The 20,033-nt window shown below is 40.5% G+C and overlaps 1 protein-coding gene across 4 annotated transcripts in view; it reads left to right on the forward strand.

Moving 5' to 3' along the window:
* The window catches only part of cblb (Cbl proto-oncogene B, E3 ubiquitin protein ligase), a 50,812-nt gene extending 33,380 nt beyond the window's left edge, over positions 1 to 17,432 (forward strand). Inside the window, exons 10-19 of one of the 4 annotated variants that reach the window (XM_029519910.1) lie at positions 24 to 224; positions 1,666 to 1,857; positions 2,131 to 2,502; positions 6,159 to 6,250; positions 11,414 to 11,548; positions 11,628 to 11,692; positions 11,932 to 12,045; positions 12,871 to 13,071; positions 13,245 to 13,355; positions 14,428 to 17,432. In XM_029519910.1, the coding sequence (XP_029375770.1) occupies positions 24 to 224; positions 1,666 to 1,857; positions 2,131 to 2,502; positions 6,159 to 6,250; positions 11,414 to 11,548; positions 11,628 to 11,692; positions 11,932 to 12,045; positions 12,871 to 13,071; positions 13,245 to 13,355; positions 14,428 to 14,687 (1,743 nt within the window). In that variant the 3' untranslated portion in view covers positions 14,688 to 17,432. Of the gene's footprint in view, positions 1 to 23; positions 225 to 1,662; positions 1,858 to 2,130; positions 2,503 to 6,158; positions 6,251 to 11,413; positions 11,549 to 11,627; positions 11,693 to 11,931; positions 12,046 to 12,870; positions 13,072 to 13,244; positions 13,356 to 14,427 lie in introns of all 4 variants that reach the window. The other 3 variants (XM_029519908.1, XM_029519907.1, XM_029519909.1) reach the window with 3 other exon arrangements.
* The last annotated feature ends 2,601 nt before the right edge of the window (positions 17,433 to 20,033 follow it).

Raw genomic sequence — 20,033 nt, forward strand, 5'->3', positions numbered from 1 at the left:
TTTCACTTTTCCTCATCTGTCAGGAATCAGATGGTCAGGGTTGTCCATTCTGTCGCTGTGAGATCAAAGGTACAGAGCCCATCATTGTGGATCCTTTTGACCCACGAAATGAGGGCACCAAGTGCTTCTTCCTGGACCAGCACAGCTGCCATTTGCTGGAGCTGGATGAAGAGGAGGATCGAGAGGACTGTCTGGTCATGAATGGACTGGCCAACATCAGGAAGGTAAATAGCAGATCAGCTGATGGTACAAGAATCTGATTTTACTGTTCTTTCCTTTTCCATAGTCCTGTTCATGTCTAGAGTGTAGAAATACACAGATTAAACTTCACTGAATAAATAAAAGACAAGTAACTTTGTAACTTAGTCGCACTGACAGAGAAGTGTAGGATGAAAACTTAATGTGCAACTCTGCAGTGATCACATGGTTTATCACATGCATGCTCAGACTTTGACCACGGGATCCTTTGCCCTGTCATTTCTAAAAGAAAAAAAGATGTCTTTGTTGGTTTTTAAAAATCTCACACTTTTCATGGCTAACAATTTAGCCATCAAAATGTAAAAGTAACAGTAGTCTAACATAAAAATAACATATGAATAACAAAAGTTATTAAATGAATAAAGTTTGTTTGAAATGGGACATAAAGCTGAGCTGAAGAAGAAAAAATATATCCCATTAAGTGCAGACCATGAAGATACACAGAAAGCATTTGCAAAGAACTGTATTCATGCCGTTTGCAAATATTATGATCCGAAGAAATTTAAATCAAATACAACTGGACTTGGTTATGAATCTGTGAAGGTATTTTACCCCTTATCCAAGAGGCTTCGTCAGTTCAAGCCTTTCTGACTAACGGGTGATGAAACTTGAGTATCTAGCCTCTATGGAGTCGCTATCTAAGCTATCAATGTCAATGGCTTGTTAGTGCTCCAGTATTTGGGAGCAATAGTCATTGGAGGTATTATTTTTGAATGAAAGTTGTTGGAGCTGTTAGGGAAAAACTGTTGTTTTTGAAGGCTAAGCTTTCGAGTCTCCAGGTTAAATGAAAGGATGGCATTGTAAGTGGAAGACCTCCTCCTCTATTGAGAGATGTTTTTTTCAATTTTACATTGATGGCATCCTTCACCCCTTTTTCAAAGCATTTATCATCCCTGTTCAAAATATGTACATTACTGTCCTCAAAGGAATGTTACGTGACAACTGAGTCTAGTCCTGAGGAATTTGGCCTTCTGTGTTGGGCTATTTGTTTGCGCAGTTTAGGTAGTAGTTTAGTTTCAACTATGTATAGGTCAATACAATCATTGGACTACATTGGACAGCATAACCAGATTGCTTTTCTGAGTGTGAGGTACAGGGTCGGTGTTTGTTTGAGTGTGTTGCCAGGTTTGAAATGTACCAGGATGTGGGAATTGTTAAAAGTTCTCCTTGAGTTCTCCTTGAGACACCCCTAGAACTATACGGGATGTTCCTCTTCTCCTCATCACTCACCTAGTTAGTTTTTGTTGATGACACACAAGAATTATGATAAATGCAACTAAAATATGAAGTACAGTAACATTCCTAATGGCAGAATATGTCAACATTTTAAGCCCCAACTTCCTGTGACTGTAAATGTAAAATGACTGTAAACACCCCAATAAAAAATTATTAACTTTTCATCAGCAGGCTGCGGAACGTCAGAACTCACCCATTGTGTCGCCCAGCAATTCACCTGTAAGCCAACACAGGAAAGCTCATGGAGGAGAGACCAGCCACTGTACCCAGCACCTTGGCCTTCCACCAGTACCACCACGACTTGACCTCATCCAGAAAGGTGCCATCCGCTCCCCATCTGCCAGTCCAACCACTTCTCCAAAAGTAAGACATGGCATTACCCAGATAGAGAGAATAATATGAATCTCAATTTTTCTGGCACATCATTACGTCAGGTCAGTGTCAGTCATGTCATAGTAAAAAAAAACAAAAAAAAAAAACATGTCAAACTCAAGTGTAGGAAGTGCTTTACGGGACAGGGGTGTCACAGGAGAACATAAAGGCAATTTCTGAAGACTTTTATTTCCGTGAAGTCGTGTAATGTGACTATTGTTCATCACCTCTGATTTAGGGTTGAATTTTCTCTCCCAATCTTAGTCTTCACCAGGCATGTCCAGGAAGCAAGACAAGCCTCTCCCAGCCCCACCTCCTCCCCAAAGAGACCCACCTCCACTGCCTCCCCCTGAGCGCCCTCCTGCCATCCCCCCAGAGTCACGCCATTCTTGGCTCCCAAATTCCGCTTTGTTGTCTTCTTCTACTGGGGCACTGTCAGACTCCCTGACCCCTGACCTATGCTGTTCCAAAGACAGTCCCCTAGCAGATGCCCAAAGGACTGGACTCGGCCACCAGCTTCAACTAGGACCTGGCAGCCCCTCCCACTTGAATGGAAGGCCACTAAGTTGCCCGTCAGCAGGATTTGGAAGGTTACATCACAAAATGGAGGGGGCAGGAAACTTGGAGAGCTCACAGGTAGATGACAAGTCAGTTTGTTTCCACAATATAATAATCACCATTCAATTCAGTTCAGGCATTCATATTTCTAAGGCGGTAAATACTAATGACTTGTGTTATTAGTATTTGTAGGTTATTATTGTTGTTTTTACTGTTTATACATTTTTGGAAAGTATTTTCCGTGGATGAATAGGCTATTTGTTTAGTTTGTTCTGAATAGTATTGGATTAGATTTAATCATTCTCCTAAAACTTTTTCACTCAGAGATTCACAGTAGTGAAAAGTCAATTTTATCTCTAAATAGAATAATATAAATCCCAGTAAAACTATTTCCCACAGAGAAACAAATGATTTAAGATGAAATTAATCTGAATGATTAAGCAGCCTTCTGTAACTAGAGATCTGAGTTGATTATATCAGAGATAGACAGTTTGAATTATGGCACATTCTCCCTCCATGCCACTACAATTTAATATATAATCTATTGGACAGTTCAGCACTTGTGCTATAATCCATCATATTTTTACACTATGTATTTTGTGTTTAACATTGTCCCTATCAAATACATAGCAACATAGCAATAAGCAAACCCAAAAATTGTAGCAATAAGCAGGTATGTGCCTCTGGGCAGAGATAGTGTTGGAAAGTTTAAATTGTTAGTGTTTGTTTGTTGATTTTTTTTTTTTTAATGCCTAACTACTAATGCATACAATTTTGCGATTTATACCACTCAAAAAAAAAAGACCAAAATCCTCACCTAAAAGTCACTTCATAGATAAGACAAACTTTTCAGTTCAAAACAAATTAGATACTCCACCATCTTCTATGAGTAAATACACAGTGTGTTGGATGAAATATAATTAGAAAGTATTTTTGCAAAGCCCTGGATTTAGCTGAAATTCCCTGTTTGAACTGACCATTCAGTGACTGGAGTCAATCTTCCATTGATTGCCTGAACATTTACTGTTGTTGGATAAGGAATAGCAGCAAGTTGTATAATTTATTCGTGTTTTAGTATGCAATAACACAAATTTACACCCCTCCCTCCAGAGAAGCTCTTTGATCAGAAACTGCCCGAGAAGAGCCCTGTCATGGTAATAATAATAATATTAATATTCAGGAAGCTCATGTAGTTATTGATTGTTATTGATTTTGTGTTGATGTATTATTATTTTATTACTAATGTTTGTAATATTACTGGTAGTAGTTTTAGAAAAATACACGTTTGAATAAAAATTTGGGTTAAATACTGGTGGAATGTGTGGCCAAAAGTAGCCTCATCACCTGACTCACTTATACTGGCTCGCATGTATGTGTTTGCAGATCTGGAGAGTGATTCTGCAAAAGAGAGCCAATCTTGAACATTGCTGCTTTTAGCAGTAGTGGTGGCAAACCCGGTTCCTTTTATGGATTTGGGTAAATCTGAGTCACTCACTAAAGTAACACGCTTCACTTGAGTCACTTGAGTCAGTGTTGTTGGCACCCCCCCTTAAACTTTGTAGTATATATATAGATGTATCACAAAAAGTAAGGATTTTTTTTTTCAATAGATTATTTCCTTGTTGTAACAATGCATCTTGGCAATAAATCTTATACTGTTGGAATATACTGTTTATTTTCCTTTTAAATGGTGCTACATTTGTAAGTAACGTGCAATTTGCGCTGTTTAGCTTGTTGTTGTTTTGTTTAAGATTAAATATTCTGCATTATTGGTCTATACCACTATGACTGATAATAATAAGATAAAGATAATGATAATAGTATATCATCATCATCATCATAGCATGTGCATAGAATATATAAACCACATGACGAACACCAGTGTGTTTAACCACTTGTTTATGCAATATTTATTGTAACTTATTACTTATATTCACTGACTTGAGTGAAATCAGTGAGCCAAAGCACCTGAGTCTGTGGTGTTTCTGGCGAGTCTGCTGAGTCTGTGGACCGTTGCACCCATCACCTGGTTCAGAACTGTTTCCGCTAATTCAAAGCTGTTTGCATGCTTGGCCATAAAAACCCATGCCATGAAGCATCTAGTGTATTTGTTAATGTTAATGCCATAGCAGGCTTAGTACTCTGCAGTTATTGAATCAGCAGAGTATCAAATCAAAATCAAATCAGATTTATTTGTATAGCGCCAAATCATAACAAAGTTACATCAAGGCACTTTACATATAGAGCAGGTCTAGACCAAACTCTTTCTAAATGTATTTAAAGAGACCCAACAGATCCCCCGATGAGCAAGCACTTGGCAACAGTGGCAAGGAAAAACTTCCTTTAAGAGGCAGAAACCTTGAGCAGAAGGGGGGGCGGCCATCTGCCTTGACCGTTTGGGTTGAGAGTGGGAGAGAGAGAGATAGGCATTGGGGGAGGGGGGAGGGGGGTGTAGGCAGGAACATGTTGCTGCATGAAGTTCATGGAGTTGAGCTGTAGTACAGAATTCATGAAATATGGGACCAGCAGGTGTTGCAGGAACATGGGATGGCGATGAGTCACCACCTGCAGGATGAGGACAGGGAGAGAGAGGAGAGGAACTGGGAGAGATAGAGACTTTGGCAAAACATGGTTAGTAAATGCAGTATAAATGCTTAGAACTGGGTGAAACTGGGTTTTTTATGCAAGGGGGGAGGAAAGGAGAGCGAGTGAGACGGAGGGAGAGAGAAAGAGGTAGAGGGGGAGAGAGAAGCTCAGTCCTTCCCCCAGCAGCCTAGGCCTATAGCAACATAGCTAAAGAGTAGAGGACTTTAACTTTTTAACTATAAGCTCTGTCATACAGGAAAGTTTTAAGCCTGGTCTTGAAAATTGCTAAAGAGTCGGCCCCCTGGACCAATACTGGAAGTTGGTTCCATAGAAGAGGAGCCTGATAACTGAACAATCTGCCTCCAGATTTACTCTTGGAGACTCTGGGAACCACAAGTAAACCTCCATCTAGAGAGCGGAGTGGCCTGCTAGGACAGTAAGGAACTATGAGCTCTCTGAGATACTCCAAGGTTTCTTACAGTGGAGCTGGAAGCCAAAGTAATGCCATCCAGACCGATGAGATGATTAGATAGTATTTTTCTGAGGTGCTTAGGCCCGAGTACAATAACTTATGTTCTGTCAGAGTTGAGAAGTAAAAAATTTTGGGTCATCCAGACTTTTATGTCTCCAAAGCGCTTCAGCACTTGCTGGCCCTACTCTGTAAGTTAATATCGACTATGGTTCCTTAATGCTGCCATTTTGTAATCATAGCACTTACTACTAATCTTGGAATATCTACAAGGGAAGAAATTAAACAAACTGAATTGTGACATCTTATTACAATCCAATAGTCAAAGTCCTTTAGAATAACCAGTTTTTTCACAAATATTTGTAACGGCACACTGCATGGCTAAGTGTGGGATTTTATACCATCGGGCAATGACACAGAATGAAACAGCTGAATTACATAATTAAGAGGTGTGGCTCAGTACTTGAGTTCATATTATGTATTTTCAGTGAAATGCTGTATATTCATTCAGGGTGATGGCTTGAATGGTTGCACTACCTTCCTTCTGCTTCACAATCAAGGAACAATACCAGATATCTAATGTATAATCTACTGGAATTATGTTTATTTTGATGCCATGTTTTCACTAGTTCTTCTGTATTTTGATAACCCTTTCCCCCTTTCTTTGTGTGTCTGTTAGCCCTTCTCTAATGACGTGCAAGTGAGTGATGAGTATGACATCCTTCCCTCACGACTCTCCCTAAGTCAGTCCACAATTGCCAGTAGCAACAAGTGGGTATACACATAAACACACACACACACACACACACACACAATCATACAAACTGAACATTAAATAAATAAATAACTGGACATCTACTGTAAAAGTTTGGATAATCTTCAATCTTTCTACAACCTCTTTGTATTAAGGACAGTACAAATTGCAGTGTGTGGAAATGTGTCATGCATCTGTGCAGTGATACCTTAACCACTTCAATGTTTTGCTGCAGCCAACAAGTCTGCGTTGACAGGGTGTTGGTGAAGGTCAGACAAAGAAGATTCAATCTGTAATTGTTGGATCAGTGAATTAATGATCCCCTTATGTATGCTTAATATGTTCCTTTCTCTTCTGTGTGGTTCTTATATAAAAAGATGCTTAGTAGCCTCAGGGTAAAGCCCTTATTAGAAATAACTTTTAAAAATGGGCCTTTTAGCTGCGGCCGTTGTTAGGCAGTTGGCAGTTGTTACAGCTTTCAACAATGATGAAGCCTGATCTTAAAGTGAAAGCTCTGTTTTCAATGCATACATATATTTATTAAATGTAGCCTACACTTGCCTATTCTTGCAGTATTTCCTCTGTGTGTGTGTGTGTGTGTGTGTGTGTGTATATATCTATTTACTATATATAGATATATATACAGTTGATATTGTTTATAATATGTTGAATTGTGTAACTGTGTTAATCGATGTTAACATAGGCTTGGTAGGTGTGTTTACGATTAGCAAGAGAAATCCCTGCATCATTCTTTGTTTCAGTACTGTTACTTTGTTTAATCATTCACTACAAAAGACAACAGTGAATGGACTTTATACAGCAGCAGCACAGTATCCCACTAACATACAAGGTAAACACAGCTAAGGTGAAGCCAGCCGATAAGTGGTGCTGCATGTTTTTACATTACTGTACTTAGTGTTAACCCTTTTAGACCCACAATAAGTGTGTGTGTGTGTGTGTGTGTGTATCTATCTCTATATATAAATATATAGAGAGAGAGTGAGAGTCACGGTTGCAGGAGTGCTGAGGTGAGGACCCAAGTGCGGGAACAAGCTGAAAGAAGGTTGCAGGCAAATTATATTTTAATAAGGTAACCCAAAAACAGCTAGGAACAGAAACAAACAAACTTACATACACATACTCGAAACAAAAAAGACTATACTGTAGCAAATTCAAAGAAACAGAGTCACAACAGAAACTAACTCATGGAACATGACTGACCCTGAGAGAAAGAGTGATATTGCCCATGTCTCTCTGTCTTTATTCTGTCATTACAATGAGCTCACACCAACTTCTTCTCACTCTGAGGTCAGAAAAATAAAGCATTGATCCCAGAGACTTTGCCTATACAAGCAGCTGACAGCTATGCCTCAGAGAGACTGGAGACTACAGGAGTGAGACAAATCAGGGCTTGTTAGAAACTGTATAGTTTAGTTAAAGGAGGAAAATAGCTGAAGCCATTGTGGAAATTCTCTCAATATGACATGATTTACTGAAAAGTGTTAAAGGTCCTATTGTGTTTGGCCTCATGTCCAATCCCTGGTCAGTTATGAACCCTCACGTTTGACCACTTCAGAAAGAACATGATTATTATTTAGCAGCTATTTTGTACTTTGTACCACTAAAGTCTTTTGCTGCAATTGGACTCCACTTCAGGGTTTTCTGGGATTTCATTAGCATGAAAGAGATGGCATCTGTTACTGTAGATGCCTTTCCCAATGACTAAAGAGATGACATCTGTAGTCCCTGTCTCGAATATTTTAATCAACAACAAACCTTTTCTCAGACGAACAAAGACCCAATCTAACACAAAGATGTTTTTTCAGCTCACTATCAACTTTTAACTACTTCAGATTAAGGCTATGAGCAGCTTTAGTTTGTCCCCTTTGGCAATTATGTTGACACACATATTTAACTTACAGTAAAGAATGAATTAGATTCTCGTTGATATATTTTATTTTCAAGCTTTTGTTTTGGATAAACTAAACAAAATAAACAGATGGTTGATGTGAGCACAACTGACAGGACAGACTCATAGACAACAGCTTACACGCTGTAAAGATGACGGAAGAAGCAGTGACACACTGAATGTCAACAGATATGCTCTCCACATCCAGCAGTGGAATGTTTATGCAGTCTGATATCAGTTGTTAGACTGAGATATGCTCAGGTTATGACAAATTATTATCATAATTATCATAATTCCAGTCTGTCATTAACAAAGCTCATAATAAGACCCTTAAAGTGGGCTAGTATGAGAATCAAGCCTAGTAAGTCTAGAAGTATTTCAATAAGTAGAGGAAGATTAAGTGATCGAAAGTTTGTAATAGACGAAGAAGCAATTCCAATAATTAGGGAAAAACCAGTAAAGAGTTTAGGTAGGTGGTACAAGGCAGATTTGAATGACAGAGAACAGGTAGTGCAGTTTAGGAAAGATGTTGCTGAGGGACTGGACAGAATAGATAAATCAGGACTTCCAGGAAAGTTGAAGTTGTGGTGTTTGCAGTTTGGATTGTTTCCTAGATTGATGTGGCCACTGTCAGTATATGAGATTCCAATATCTGCTGCAGAGAAAATGGAAAGACTAGTAAGCTTTTACATTAGGAAGTGGGAGAAAATGGAATCCGAGAATGGCAGTGCAGGAAGCAGAAGCAGCTCTTAGGCATACCGAGATTGTGGGTAATGTACAGATAGGCCGGGGAGGCTTGGGGCTTGGCTCAGGCAAACCGGTGTGGAGTAGAGCAGGTCCCAAGAGAAGAGGAAGCTGGTTGTAGAGCAGGTGCGTAGACAGGAGGAAATATTAAGGAGTGTGAGGGCAGTGGCTCAGGCTAAGCAGGGACAGTGGTTGAACTGGGAAGGTGTAGAGAAGAAGAAGCTTAGTTGGAAAGAGCTGTGGAGTATGAAGGAAAGTAGGATTAGATTTTTGATAGGGGTAACATATGATGTCTTGCCAACTCCCCAGAACCTAAAGCTCTGGGTAAATGGAGACCCGTTATGTTCATTGTGTTCAGGTACCGCAACTCTAAAGCACATTTTGTCCAGTTGTAAGGTTAGTCTCTCACAAGGCCGATATACGTGGCGACATAACCAGGTTTTAAAAAGCTTAGCTGCAGGTATTGAAGATATACGGAGGCAGGCAGTTTTAGGAGGGTCTAAGACAAAGAGAGTTGCAATACAGTTTGTTCAGGAAGGAGGGAAAGTTAATAGGATAATGAGGAAGCAAGGCAGTTTAGAGGATGCTGGTGACTGGGAGATGCAGGTAGATTTAGGAGGAAAGCTTGTGGTTCCCCAGGAAATAGCCTGCACAAAGCTAAGGCCTGATATAGTTTTGTGGTCTAGGAGTAGAAAGAAAGTATATTTCATAGAGCTGACTGTGCCTTGGGAGGATTTAGTTGAAGAAGCTTATGAAAGGAAAAAGCTCAGGTATGCAGATTTAGGTAAGGATGCTGAGCAGCGAGGATGGAAGGTTAGGATTTGTCCAGTGGAAGTAGGATGTAGAGGGTTAGTAGCAAGATCTGCTGTTGCTTTGTTGAGGGAGTTAGGAGGAAGCGGCCAGAGGGTGAGGAAAATAGTGAAGGAAATGTCAGATGAGGCAGTAAGATCTAGTCAGTGGATTTGGGTTAGAAGAGGTAATAGTAGCTAGGGGCCCAGCAGGGGGAGCTCTTAAGATAGACAGACTCTAGGGAGAAGCAGAGGAAGAAATCCAGGAAGGGGAAGTGTATTTAAGTCAGGGGTGTGGCCTGTTTGAGCCTCTTTGCCACCATGCGGTTAGTCTAGGTGAGTCGGCTTCTGTTGGTGTGTTGATTTTACTTGAATATAGGATTGTGTAGATGAGGTTAGTCGCTGAATCTGCTAGTGTAGCTTGTAGCTTGTACTGCCTCCACCTCCTGCACCCTCTATACTTTCATGCCCCCTACCCGAGCCAGGGTCTGTATCCCCACCCCGCTTTCACTGGTGCAATCGGTGAGAGGTTAGAGTAGTTGACAGTGGTGGTGTTTGAAATAATGCTGTGTGTTGGTGCCTTTCGACACCATGCGGTTAGCCTAGGAGAATTGGCCTGTGTTGGAGTGTTGGCTTTGGCTGTTCAGGTGAGTTTGGTTGCTGAATCTGCTGGTGTGCTAGCGTAGCTTGTAGTGCCTCCACTTCCTGCACACTCTATACTCTCATGCCCCCTACCCGAACCAGGGTCTGTATCCCCACCCCGCTTTCACTGGTGCAATTGGTGAGAGGTTAGAGTAGTTGACAGTGGTGTTTGAGATTTGTGTTTGTGCCTCTTTGACATCATGCAGTTAGTACAGGTGAGCTGGTCTGTGTTGGAGTGTTGTTTGAGTATAAGACCATTTAGGTGAGTTTAGTTGCTGAATCTATTAATGTAGCTTGTATTGCCTCCACCTCCTGCACCCTCTATACTTTCATGCCCCCTACCCGAACCAGGGTCTGTATCCCATCCCTACTTTTATCTCCACCTCTTCTATTTCTCCCCCCTACCCGAACCAGGGTCTGTATCCCCACCCCGCTTTCACTGGTGCAGTTGGTGAGAGGTCAGAGTAGGTGATAGTAGTGCTGTTTGAGATAGTTGTCTTTGTGTGAGGAGTGGTGATGGCTGGCATTAGGGGGGTGACGCTGGGACGCCAGTGTTCACGGTCTAGCCTTCTGGAGGTGTTGTGGGCCTAACTAGACGAAACACCGGTGAAAGGAGGTTCCCACCTGATGACCCCAAAGACATGATAGCTACCACCGCTCACTGGGCTAGTTGGATATTATCTGTAGGGAGCATAGAGCAGTGTGAAAATTTGTTGGTAGGAGGGTGTTCACTGAGTCTGGTCCATTTTTTTGTCGCACAAGTTTCTTGTGTTTCTCTAAATTGACCCTGATAAGCCATCATCATATTAGTGATGGATAACTATATATTGAACAGAATCTGTCTGGGATGCTCCTATTGCATTTTCATCTATCTGTAAAGGAAATCCAACAGTTTAGTTATTGAAAAGTTCACAATGTTGTTTTCATGCTCTGAAAGATTAAAACAACAAATGTAAAACAAAGGAAATTTGGTTTCATCCTTGGTTACCCCATCACTGCCCTCCTGCCCTAAACCAAATGAAAAAAATGTCAATGTAGTTGAATGCAAGATTTGTCTGAGTAAAACTAATGGAAAGGGTTGGCAATCATTGCTACAGATCGTCCAACCCTTTCAGCACTTCTGTGGTAGAAAGACAACAGAAGCCACTGGAGAGGACAGACGATGACTACCAGGTCCCTTCATCCAACCTCTGCCTGAGCCAAGGTCGAATCTGCATCTCTGTATCAAGCAGGTACAGACTTAGTCTAAGTGTATTAAGTTTGCGAATACGATAGAGACATTTTCAGTTTTATATTCCCTATCTCATCCAGACACTTGGAAAATGGCTCTCCAGAGCCCTTCAATGAGGCACAGAAGCCATGCCCCCCTGAACAAGGTGAGTCCTCAAACCAGCAAAGCTAGCCAGAGAAGATTGCTACATCACAAATCTATTCTTTCAAAAACATTTTAGGTTTATGTTCAAAGTCTGCAACAATGCCAGTGACTAATATTGCTCACATCTTACTGTCTTGCTAGAGTAGCTGTCAGAAAGTTCATAAAGTCAAAGAATTCCTGCTCATAATACATGTTTAAACTATAGGCTGCTTTATCTTAAACTCTGCTTGTGTTTCTCAGGTAGACATTCAGAATCAGTCAGGGGGTTGGTCCTGGGGGTATCACAAACTGCCCTCTGCCCCTTCAACACCAACCTGTCACCCTCTGATTATGACATTCTGCTCCCCCCCAAAGGTAGCTTACCCCAACGCTAACACAAATCCTCCAACCACAGCTCTATCTGTCTTAGCTCTGTGTTCTAATTCTGTCCATCTAAGCCTGTCCTCTCTTTGTCTTCCCGTCTCCTGAAGAAATGACAGCACACAGTAACAGTAGAGTGTCACTCTTGTCATGTAGAAACCTTATATCCCATATATAAACCATGTATCCCTGGCAATGTACTTCACATGCAGATTATTAGAACATAGCATCTATTAAAAGAGACCTAGGTAACATTCATTCTGGTGTGTTATGAAAATAGTGTGTAGCAATTATTTGACCATCCAAATTGTCAAATCAACATCCCAAAGACAAACCCAGTACCAGATGCCATGGGGTCCCCATGAAAGGGAATGGATGGACTGTATGATGCACAACTGGATACAGCAAGTGTTCCTGACAGTAAAGCTGTAAACAAAGTGCTTGACTTAAATATATAGTTTCTGGTTTGCAGTCTCTTTTGTGCTTATAAATCTACATTAAATAGCCATTAAGTATCAGTTCAGGGTTTTGTTGAACCAGGATCTGCGTTAGCATATTAACATTTATCTATCGGAGATGGGTAAGTATTTCAGACATTAACACAGCTTTAACTCTTGTTTTTTAACATTTTGACCCACAACAAATCAGCTCTCCTCCTCCCTTCCCCAGTCCTGTCTTGGCATTCCACTAAAAGGCAGCTTGTTGCCCATGCTTGTGGTTTAGGCATTATATTCAGTCATGTCCTTATGGAATACATATGAACTATGAATCAGGGTTGTGCAGTGAGTTCAATCTGACCTCTTTACTGTTGTGTTTCAGCATTAGAGGACTCACTCAACAGCTGCCCTCTTTCCCAGCATCCTCCCCCTCCACCTCCTCCTCCACCGGCACGACACAGCTTTACTGAACTCTCCTCCTCCTCCTCACTGTCCTCATCCTGCGTCTCCTTCACGTACTCTTCTGTCACAGCACCACCACACAGACCCTCCTCTGGGCATGAGCACCTGCTGTTAAACCCTGGTGAGCTGGCAAAGTGCATGGCCTATGCTGTAATGCTGTGGGTTTAAAGTGTGTGTTAATCTCATTGAATGGTAGAAAATTTAATACACACATCATTTACAGCATTAATTTGTTCACTATTGGATGACACCAGGATTGTTGAGTTGACTGTAACAGTGTCATCTGTGGTCTAGAAGCAGTGTTTGATATGCTGAATAGTGGTGCTCCACTGCCTCCAATCAGACGACACACAGAAAATGTTAAAAGCTCCCGAGGCTGCCTGGAGTATGGCCATTTACCAGGTAGTCAAGACATACACCTCCTTTACAACAGATGACTGCATGAGGGGCTGCACTCAGGAATAGGGTGTAACTTTCTAAAGAATATGAGGAGATGTTGTTTAAATATGCATATACTAATATATTGTCATCACATATTATGCAGTCTGAAGATATGACCTTCAGTCATCATAAGACACATGCCTGGTGAATTAGGTGTGTAGGGCAGAGGGAATCTAGACCAACCAGTTATTTGTGACACTGAAACATTTTTGTTTTGCCGTTAGGACAGTGTGCAGGATGTGATCAAAACTTGCTAAAGGAATAAAGGAATTGAGGTTGGAGAAAAATATGACCCCTTGAAACTCAAAATCAGCAAGATCACTTTATCCAGGCAAAGTAGATATTTCTCATAGAAAACACTGAAGAGACTCAAAATATAACTAAAACGTAGTAAACTGCTATTCAATTATATGACTTATGAAATTTTTAATTCAAAAGCAGATTGTATATTTGATAATTTTTTTATTTTTATATTAAAAGATGTACTGTGGCTTCCTTGGAGGAACTAGGCTACATTTTAGCATCTCTGTCAGCCCATTATGGAGAAGTACATTAAATGAAAATGTGTAACAAATCCATCAAGAGGTTATATCTGTCTAACTGAAAGAAAGTTATTACTTAATGGAGCTCCTGCATAGTAAGTATTAACAGCTGTTTACTTCCCAGTCCAGAGGAGATGTTGCAAGTATAGCATCAAAATCTTCTTTCTTTTTTTTTTTTTTTACTCACCATGCTGGAAAACTCCTTAGCATTAACCATCCAGCCCTGGTCTCAACCCATAACTCTCTGATAGAGGCAATGTAATGTCCAGGCTGCTCTGAAGAAAAAGATGACATGTTATAATTATATTGTAAAACTTACATCTAGTCCTTTATTGATAAAAATCTGAATGGGGAAAAATGGAAAAGCTTTAATTCTGTGATGAGCAGTGTTTGGTATACTTACTTTTTTTTGACCACAAATATCACCCAGCCTGTGTGCTAGGAGCATGTTTCCACTGACATGATTTCTCTCCTTCTCCTTCTCTTTCTCCAAGTATCAATGGCATGTTCACAGGCCCCCGCCAGGCCACCAAAGCCACTGCCCAGGAAGAGTCCTCCAGATATTCAGCCAGGCAAACCCCACAGCATGGATTCAGAGACTTTGGATGCCAAGATTGCCAAGCTGATGGGGGAGGGTTATACTTTCGAAGACGTGAAGAGAGCACTGGCAATTGCTCAGTATGAAGTGGATGTGGCCCGAAATATTCTGCGAGAGTTTGCCTTTGTGGCCCCAAGACTGAACCTTGAATTCTAGACAAAAAATTGGAGGACAATTCAGCTGTGCCTCTGAGGAAAAAGGGCTTCTTTATTCAGTTTGGCCTCAAAGAGTTGGGGAAAAAAGTTGTGTATTTCAAGAAAAACCAGGCTTTTGTTGCTGAACAGAGGTGATGACACAGCAAATCAGCTAAAACCAAATCATGGCAGAACACAGAGTATTAAAAAAGGGAGCAACACTTGTCCTTGAATTAATCTAATTTGTGAACAAAAGAATCAGACTTGTTGTTGTTTACATTGAGCTTTGCCAGTGCTGGCCTCTGGTTTTCCTTTCAAGGGTTGGACTTTCTTTTTTAAAGCCGTGATCCTGTGAGTGCTGATACTGTTCCTTTCACATCCTGCCACAAGACTTTATTTTCATGGGCTTTACCAAAGAGCAAGATATTTACAGCTCATTTTAGTTTATGCAGGTTCAGCAGGTTTTAAGACATCATTTTTATTTAAAACCAGTGAGGGGAGCCAGACTCCACTGTTCTCTTTATAACTGTGTCTCCCACTTTCTTCTCAGTGGCATCTCCTCCTTTGCTTCCCTTCCTTGTGCGTTGTATGTAGAGAATGTTCCACAGTTTGCCCACAGCCTGACTGACTTGTAAGTCTCAACAAGGTGTGTTGACATGGGAGTCATCACATTACAATTGTGCATTTTTGCTTTTTTGAAATGTAAACACAATACAGACAAACACAGCAGCGCTTTCACTATGACACCAATCATTTGCACATTCACTGTGCAGGTGAAGTTAAAACCCCCTTACCTCAAAATTTGGAATCCACTGTATTTCTCCCCAACGGCTGCATCATATCTCGGCTATGCATATACTGAATGTGTGCAAATATAAAACAGTGTGGGATTTTTTTGCTTGTTATTCCCATTTAGTTTCAGTCTTAAAGATGTTGGCAGTCTGTGCAGGACCTGCTAAAATTGCAGATTGCTATAAGACCAGGGGCATGTCTTAACAACTTAGTTTTATTGTTTTACTGGACTTTATTAGTATTATACTTTAATAGTATTATACTCACCAGAGAATAATTGCTGTGATTTGGAAAGGGGAGCACGGTGACAAATTCTAGCAGATAAAAGGCACATGCAGTCACACAATCAGACAGGTTGTAAACAAAGTAAATGTTTATTCAAATTATCTAAGCAACTTCGCCTCAAGAACTCAATTGTATAAGGCTTGGATTTCATCCACTATATACTGGTATCTGATGTCTGATGTAATTTCAACAGTGTATCGAGGTCTCAGTAGTTTGGAGTGAGCAATCTAACTGATTTAAATGTTGGCCAACCCGATGAAAATGAGACCCTTGATATAAAGTCTAAAGTCTAATATAAAGAAGTCTAGCATTCTACTACTCAAAAGTTCAATCAGAAAATTACAGATTTTATTTTCTAGGCTGGGCTGGAGACAGACAGTACAATGCTTGTCATTTCCTGATAGGAAATGCAATGTGTGAACATGATATGGTTTAAACGTCCTAATCACTGTATATCAGGACTGTAATAACGTTTATTATATCACCAGTTTATATAGCCAACTGAGCCAGGCACCTTGACTTTGCAGCATTTATGAACAAACAAATCGAGGAAGACAGAAGACTACTGTCTGTTTGGACTCCTTTGTGCTGTGAGTTAGTTCAACATGTATTCATTGATCTGCAGAATAAACACAGAAAAGACTGCATATGTGACCCATTTTCACCTCCTCTCTCATTTTTCCCATACCCATCATTTGGCCATCATGAGTTAGCTAATACATTTGAATGATGTAGTTGCTTTCACAGAAGGAGAGTGAAGTGTTGATAGTAGTGGTCCCGTGTTACTGAGGTTTATCTCACTGCAGATATGTTTCTGGTTTGGAGCATCCTATTCCTATCTCTACCAATTAAATTCACTGATTTTTTTTTTTTTTTTTTTCCCACATGTTTTTATTATGTGAGGGTGATTCCAAATGTCAAAGTGATGATCTGATGATTTTATGAGACTCTCTTAACTCTGATTGACAGGATTAGATTTAGAAGGAAACACAGATCATCAAGCAGTATGTTGTAAGTACAACTCACAGTTCCATGCTGGGATAGAGACCAACAAGCTGTTAAAGTCTGCATAATGGGGCATAAGTGTGCACTGTGTGTTTGCCTTGTGTCAGCCATCAGTGTAATAAATAATTGACATCGAATGGCCCATGTCTTTCTGTGAAGAGGGCTGTATTCACTCCACCATTCACCATTCCATCCTGATTTGAGCTGCATTTAAATGCTGCAGTTTAAAATATACATATGTTAATATTGGGGTTGAAGAAAATCCAAAGGGAATTGGTGATAATGAGTGTGAGGACCAGGTCTGTCATCCCTTTTATCATCTACAGCTTAGCCACACATAAATGCAGCACAGCTGAATTATGTCAGTTAAACAAAAACACACACATGCATAATCAAACGTGTTTGCTTAGTCATCTGCTAAGCAGCTCTATCTGCTCCTTCGATAATGGGATATGACTATTCAGGCCATGATTTACAAGTCAACACTTGTATGTTAAGTATATTGTGACAATGCTGTTTGGTCTAAACTATGTGCCTGACAAGGAAACCTGAATCATTGCTCTTTTTTCATAGGTCACTCCACAGAGAGAACCATGCAGATCAGATGTAAAATATCTGTAGCATTTTCCTTAAGTCTTCACTTTTATACTGGCCTATTTTAACTTTTAGTTTCTCAAACTTGACTGAGCTCAGACTTGTCTTCCCCATCAGTCTCCTTTTGTGCAGGGCAGTCAGTGGCCTTAGGTTACAAAGAGGAGTTTTTATTTTCCAACCCAGCTATGATAGTAATATGCTCTGGTAACAAGAAAATCGGTGTTGATAAAATTTATAACAAAGAGTAATGATTTAATTTATATAATTTTATTGCTAGTTCTGATGTATTATTTTAATGGATAAGCGAATAGAATGTCATGATTCCTTCATTATATAAAATTTTCTATGTATGTGTGTTGGTCTGTAGGAGTGTATGGTACCAAGTGGACAGCTGTTTGCTGGCATTTTGTTCTTGTATAAAATGAGTTACATGTTACTTTGAGCCACAGGCTACATATTCAGGTAGCTATAGTCTGTCTGTGGTAATGAAGTCACACTTAGTGAATTAGAAGTAGAATTCAGAAAGATAGAATTCAATTGGTATTATCAATTGAATTGGGAAATTGTCCAGCTGTTCAACTAAACCAGTAAACCATACAGTGACAATACAGTGGGGTAAACAGCTGCAGTGCTATTGCTCCATTCGTCTACATTAGCTTTCACTCTGGGCTGACAGTGAAGAGAAGCGATCTGTCAGGTTTTTCTGTATGTTCTATGAAAACTTAAAGGTGCAGGGATATTTCATAGTTTTAAGCAGACCAAAAGTTGTGTTGGTCAGCATATGTTCCATCATGATCAGGAACCCACACACACTGACTGATTTTGATTCATAATGTCAAACTCACTTACCACAGCATCAAATCAAATCAAATCAGATTTATTTGTATAGCGCCAAATCATAACAAAGTTACATCAAGGCACTTTATATATAGAGGAGGTCTAGACCAAACTCTTTATAAATGTATTTAAAGAGACCCAACAGATCCCCCAATGAGCAAGCACTTGGCAAAAGTGGCAAGGAAAAACTTCCTTTAAGAGGCAGAAACCTTGAGCAGAACCAGGCTCGGGGGGGCGGCCATCTGCCTCGACCGGTTGGGTTGAGAGTGGGAGAGAGAGAGTGAGAAAGGCATGGGGGGGGTGTAGGCAGGCACATGTTGCTGCATGGAGTTCATGGAGTTGAGCTGTAGAGCAGAATTCATGAAATATGGGACCAGCAGGTGTTGCAGGAACATGGGATGGCGATGAGTCCCCACCTGCAGGATGAGGACAGGGAGAGAGAGGAGAGGAACTGGGAGAGACAGAGACTTTGGCAGAACATGGTTAGTAAATGCAGTATAATTGCTTAGAACTGGGTGTTTTTTAAGAAGGATGGTTCTTATCAGCGCATGCAAGGAGGGAGGGAGAGAGAAAGAGGGAGAGGGGGAGAGAGAAGCTCACTCCTTCCCCCAGCAGCTTAGGCCTATAGCAGCATAGCTAAAGAGTAGAGGACTTTAACTTTTTAACTATAAGCTCTGTCATACAGGAAAGTTTTAAGCCTGGTCTTGAAAATTACTAGAGTCCGCCACCCGGACCGATACTGGAAGTTGGTTCCATAGAAGAGGAGCCTGATAACTGAACGATCTGCCTCCAGATGTACTCTTGGAGACTCTAGGGACCACAAGCATCAAATGACTATGCTGTTGAAAATAGTATAGTATAAATAGTAAAAAATAGTAAATATAAATAGTCTCATTGTTCACTGTTCCTGATGCCTGACATGAGAGGAATCCATAAAGTCTGTTGCCCCCCTGGGCCACAGAAAACAACTAAAACACTTCAGGACTCTGCATGTGATTCGTTCAGGGAGTAAATGAGCCATATAAAGTAACACCTGGAAACAATTACAGCTAAGATCTAGAACAGAGTGAATTTTTGGCAATTGCAAAGTGAGGCCTTCAAATTGACCCAGGGCAATCCTTTTTTTTTTTAGAGGGCTCACAACAACCAAGAGCGCTAGTAAAGCAAGTAGTATCAGTGGTCTTGTTAAAAATTACCCAAAAATTTTTTCCCCACCAGTCAGTCAGAACTGATGAAGCCTCTGGAGTACTGGCAACTCCTCAGTAAGGAAAGTGGCTATTGGCTGTCCTAAAAGTCGCTAGAAGTCACTAAATGGTGCTGTAGGAGCCATTTGTAAGTTTTTGTGTTTATGGGTTTGGTTTGTGTGTATGCACACTGCATTCCACTCCTCAGGTGTTGTTATGGCGTGGGGTGAAATGTTCTATTGACCGCAGCACTATTGCATCACATTGCACTTCATGTGTGCTTAGATTATTATCTTTGCATGGACAACTGTAAGTATTGGAGCCTCTGTACTGTCGTGCGATGGACATAAAGGAGCGAGAAGCAAGAATGAAGTTTGGGGTATGTATAAATAATTTTCTCCTGTGTTCAGCCCACCGCGGCTGTTGTTTTTATTTGTTCCAGTTAGCCATAACAGGCGCCGTCACATGATTTGCATAATTAATTGACCATAGGTGTGTAATTGTAATGGACACTGTAGGAGAGAGCCTAACATTGTGGGAGAGACAAAAAGAGTTAAAAAACACCTTAAATATGTTTAGAGTGATATATGAACTTGCTTCTGTAGATTCTTTTTTGTTTTCCATTTAAACAGGCCATCGCTTCTCTGAATAACTTCATGAATCTAATGCTT

Source organism: Echeneis naucrates, chromosome 14 (genome assembly GCF_900963305.1).
Source record: "Echeneis naucrates chromosome 14, fEcheNa1.1, whole genome shotgun sequence".
Taxonomy (NCBI): domain Eukaryota; kingdom Metazoa; phylum Chordata; class Actinopteri; order Carangiformes; family Echeneidae; genus Echeneis; species Echeneis naucrates.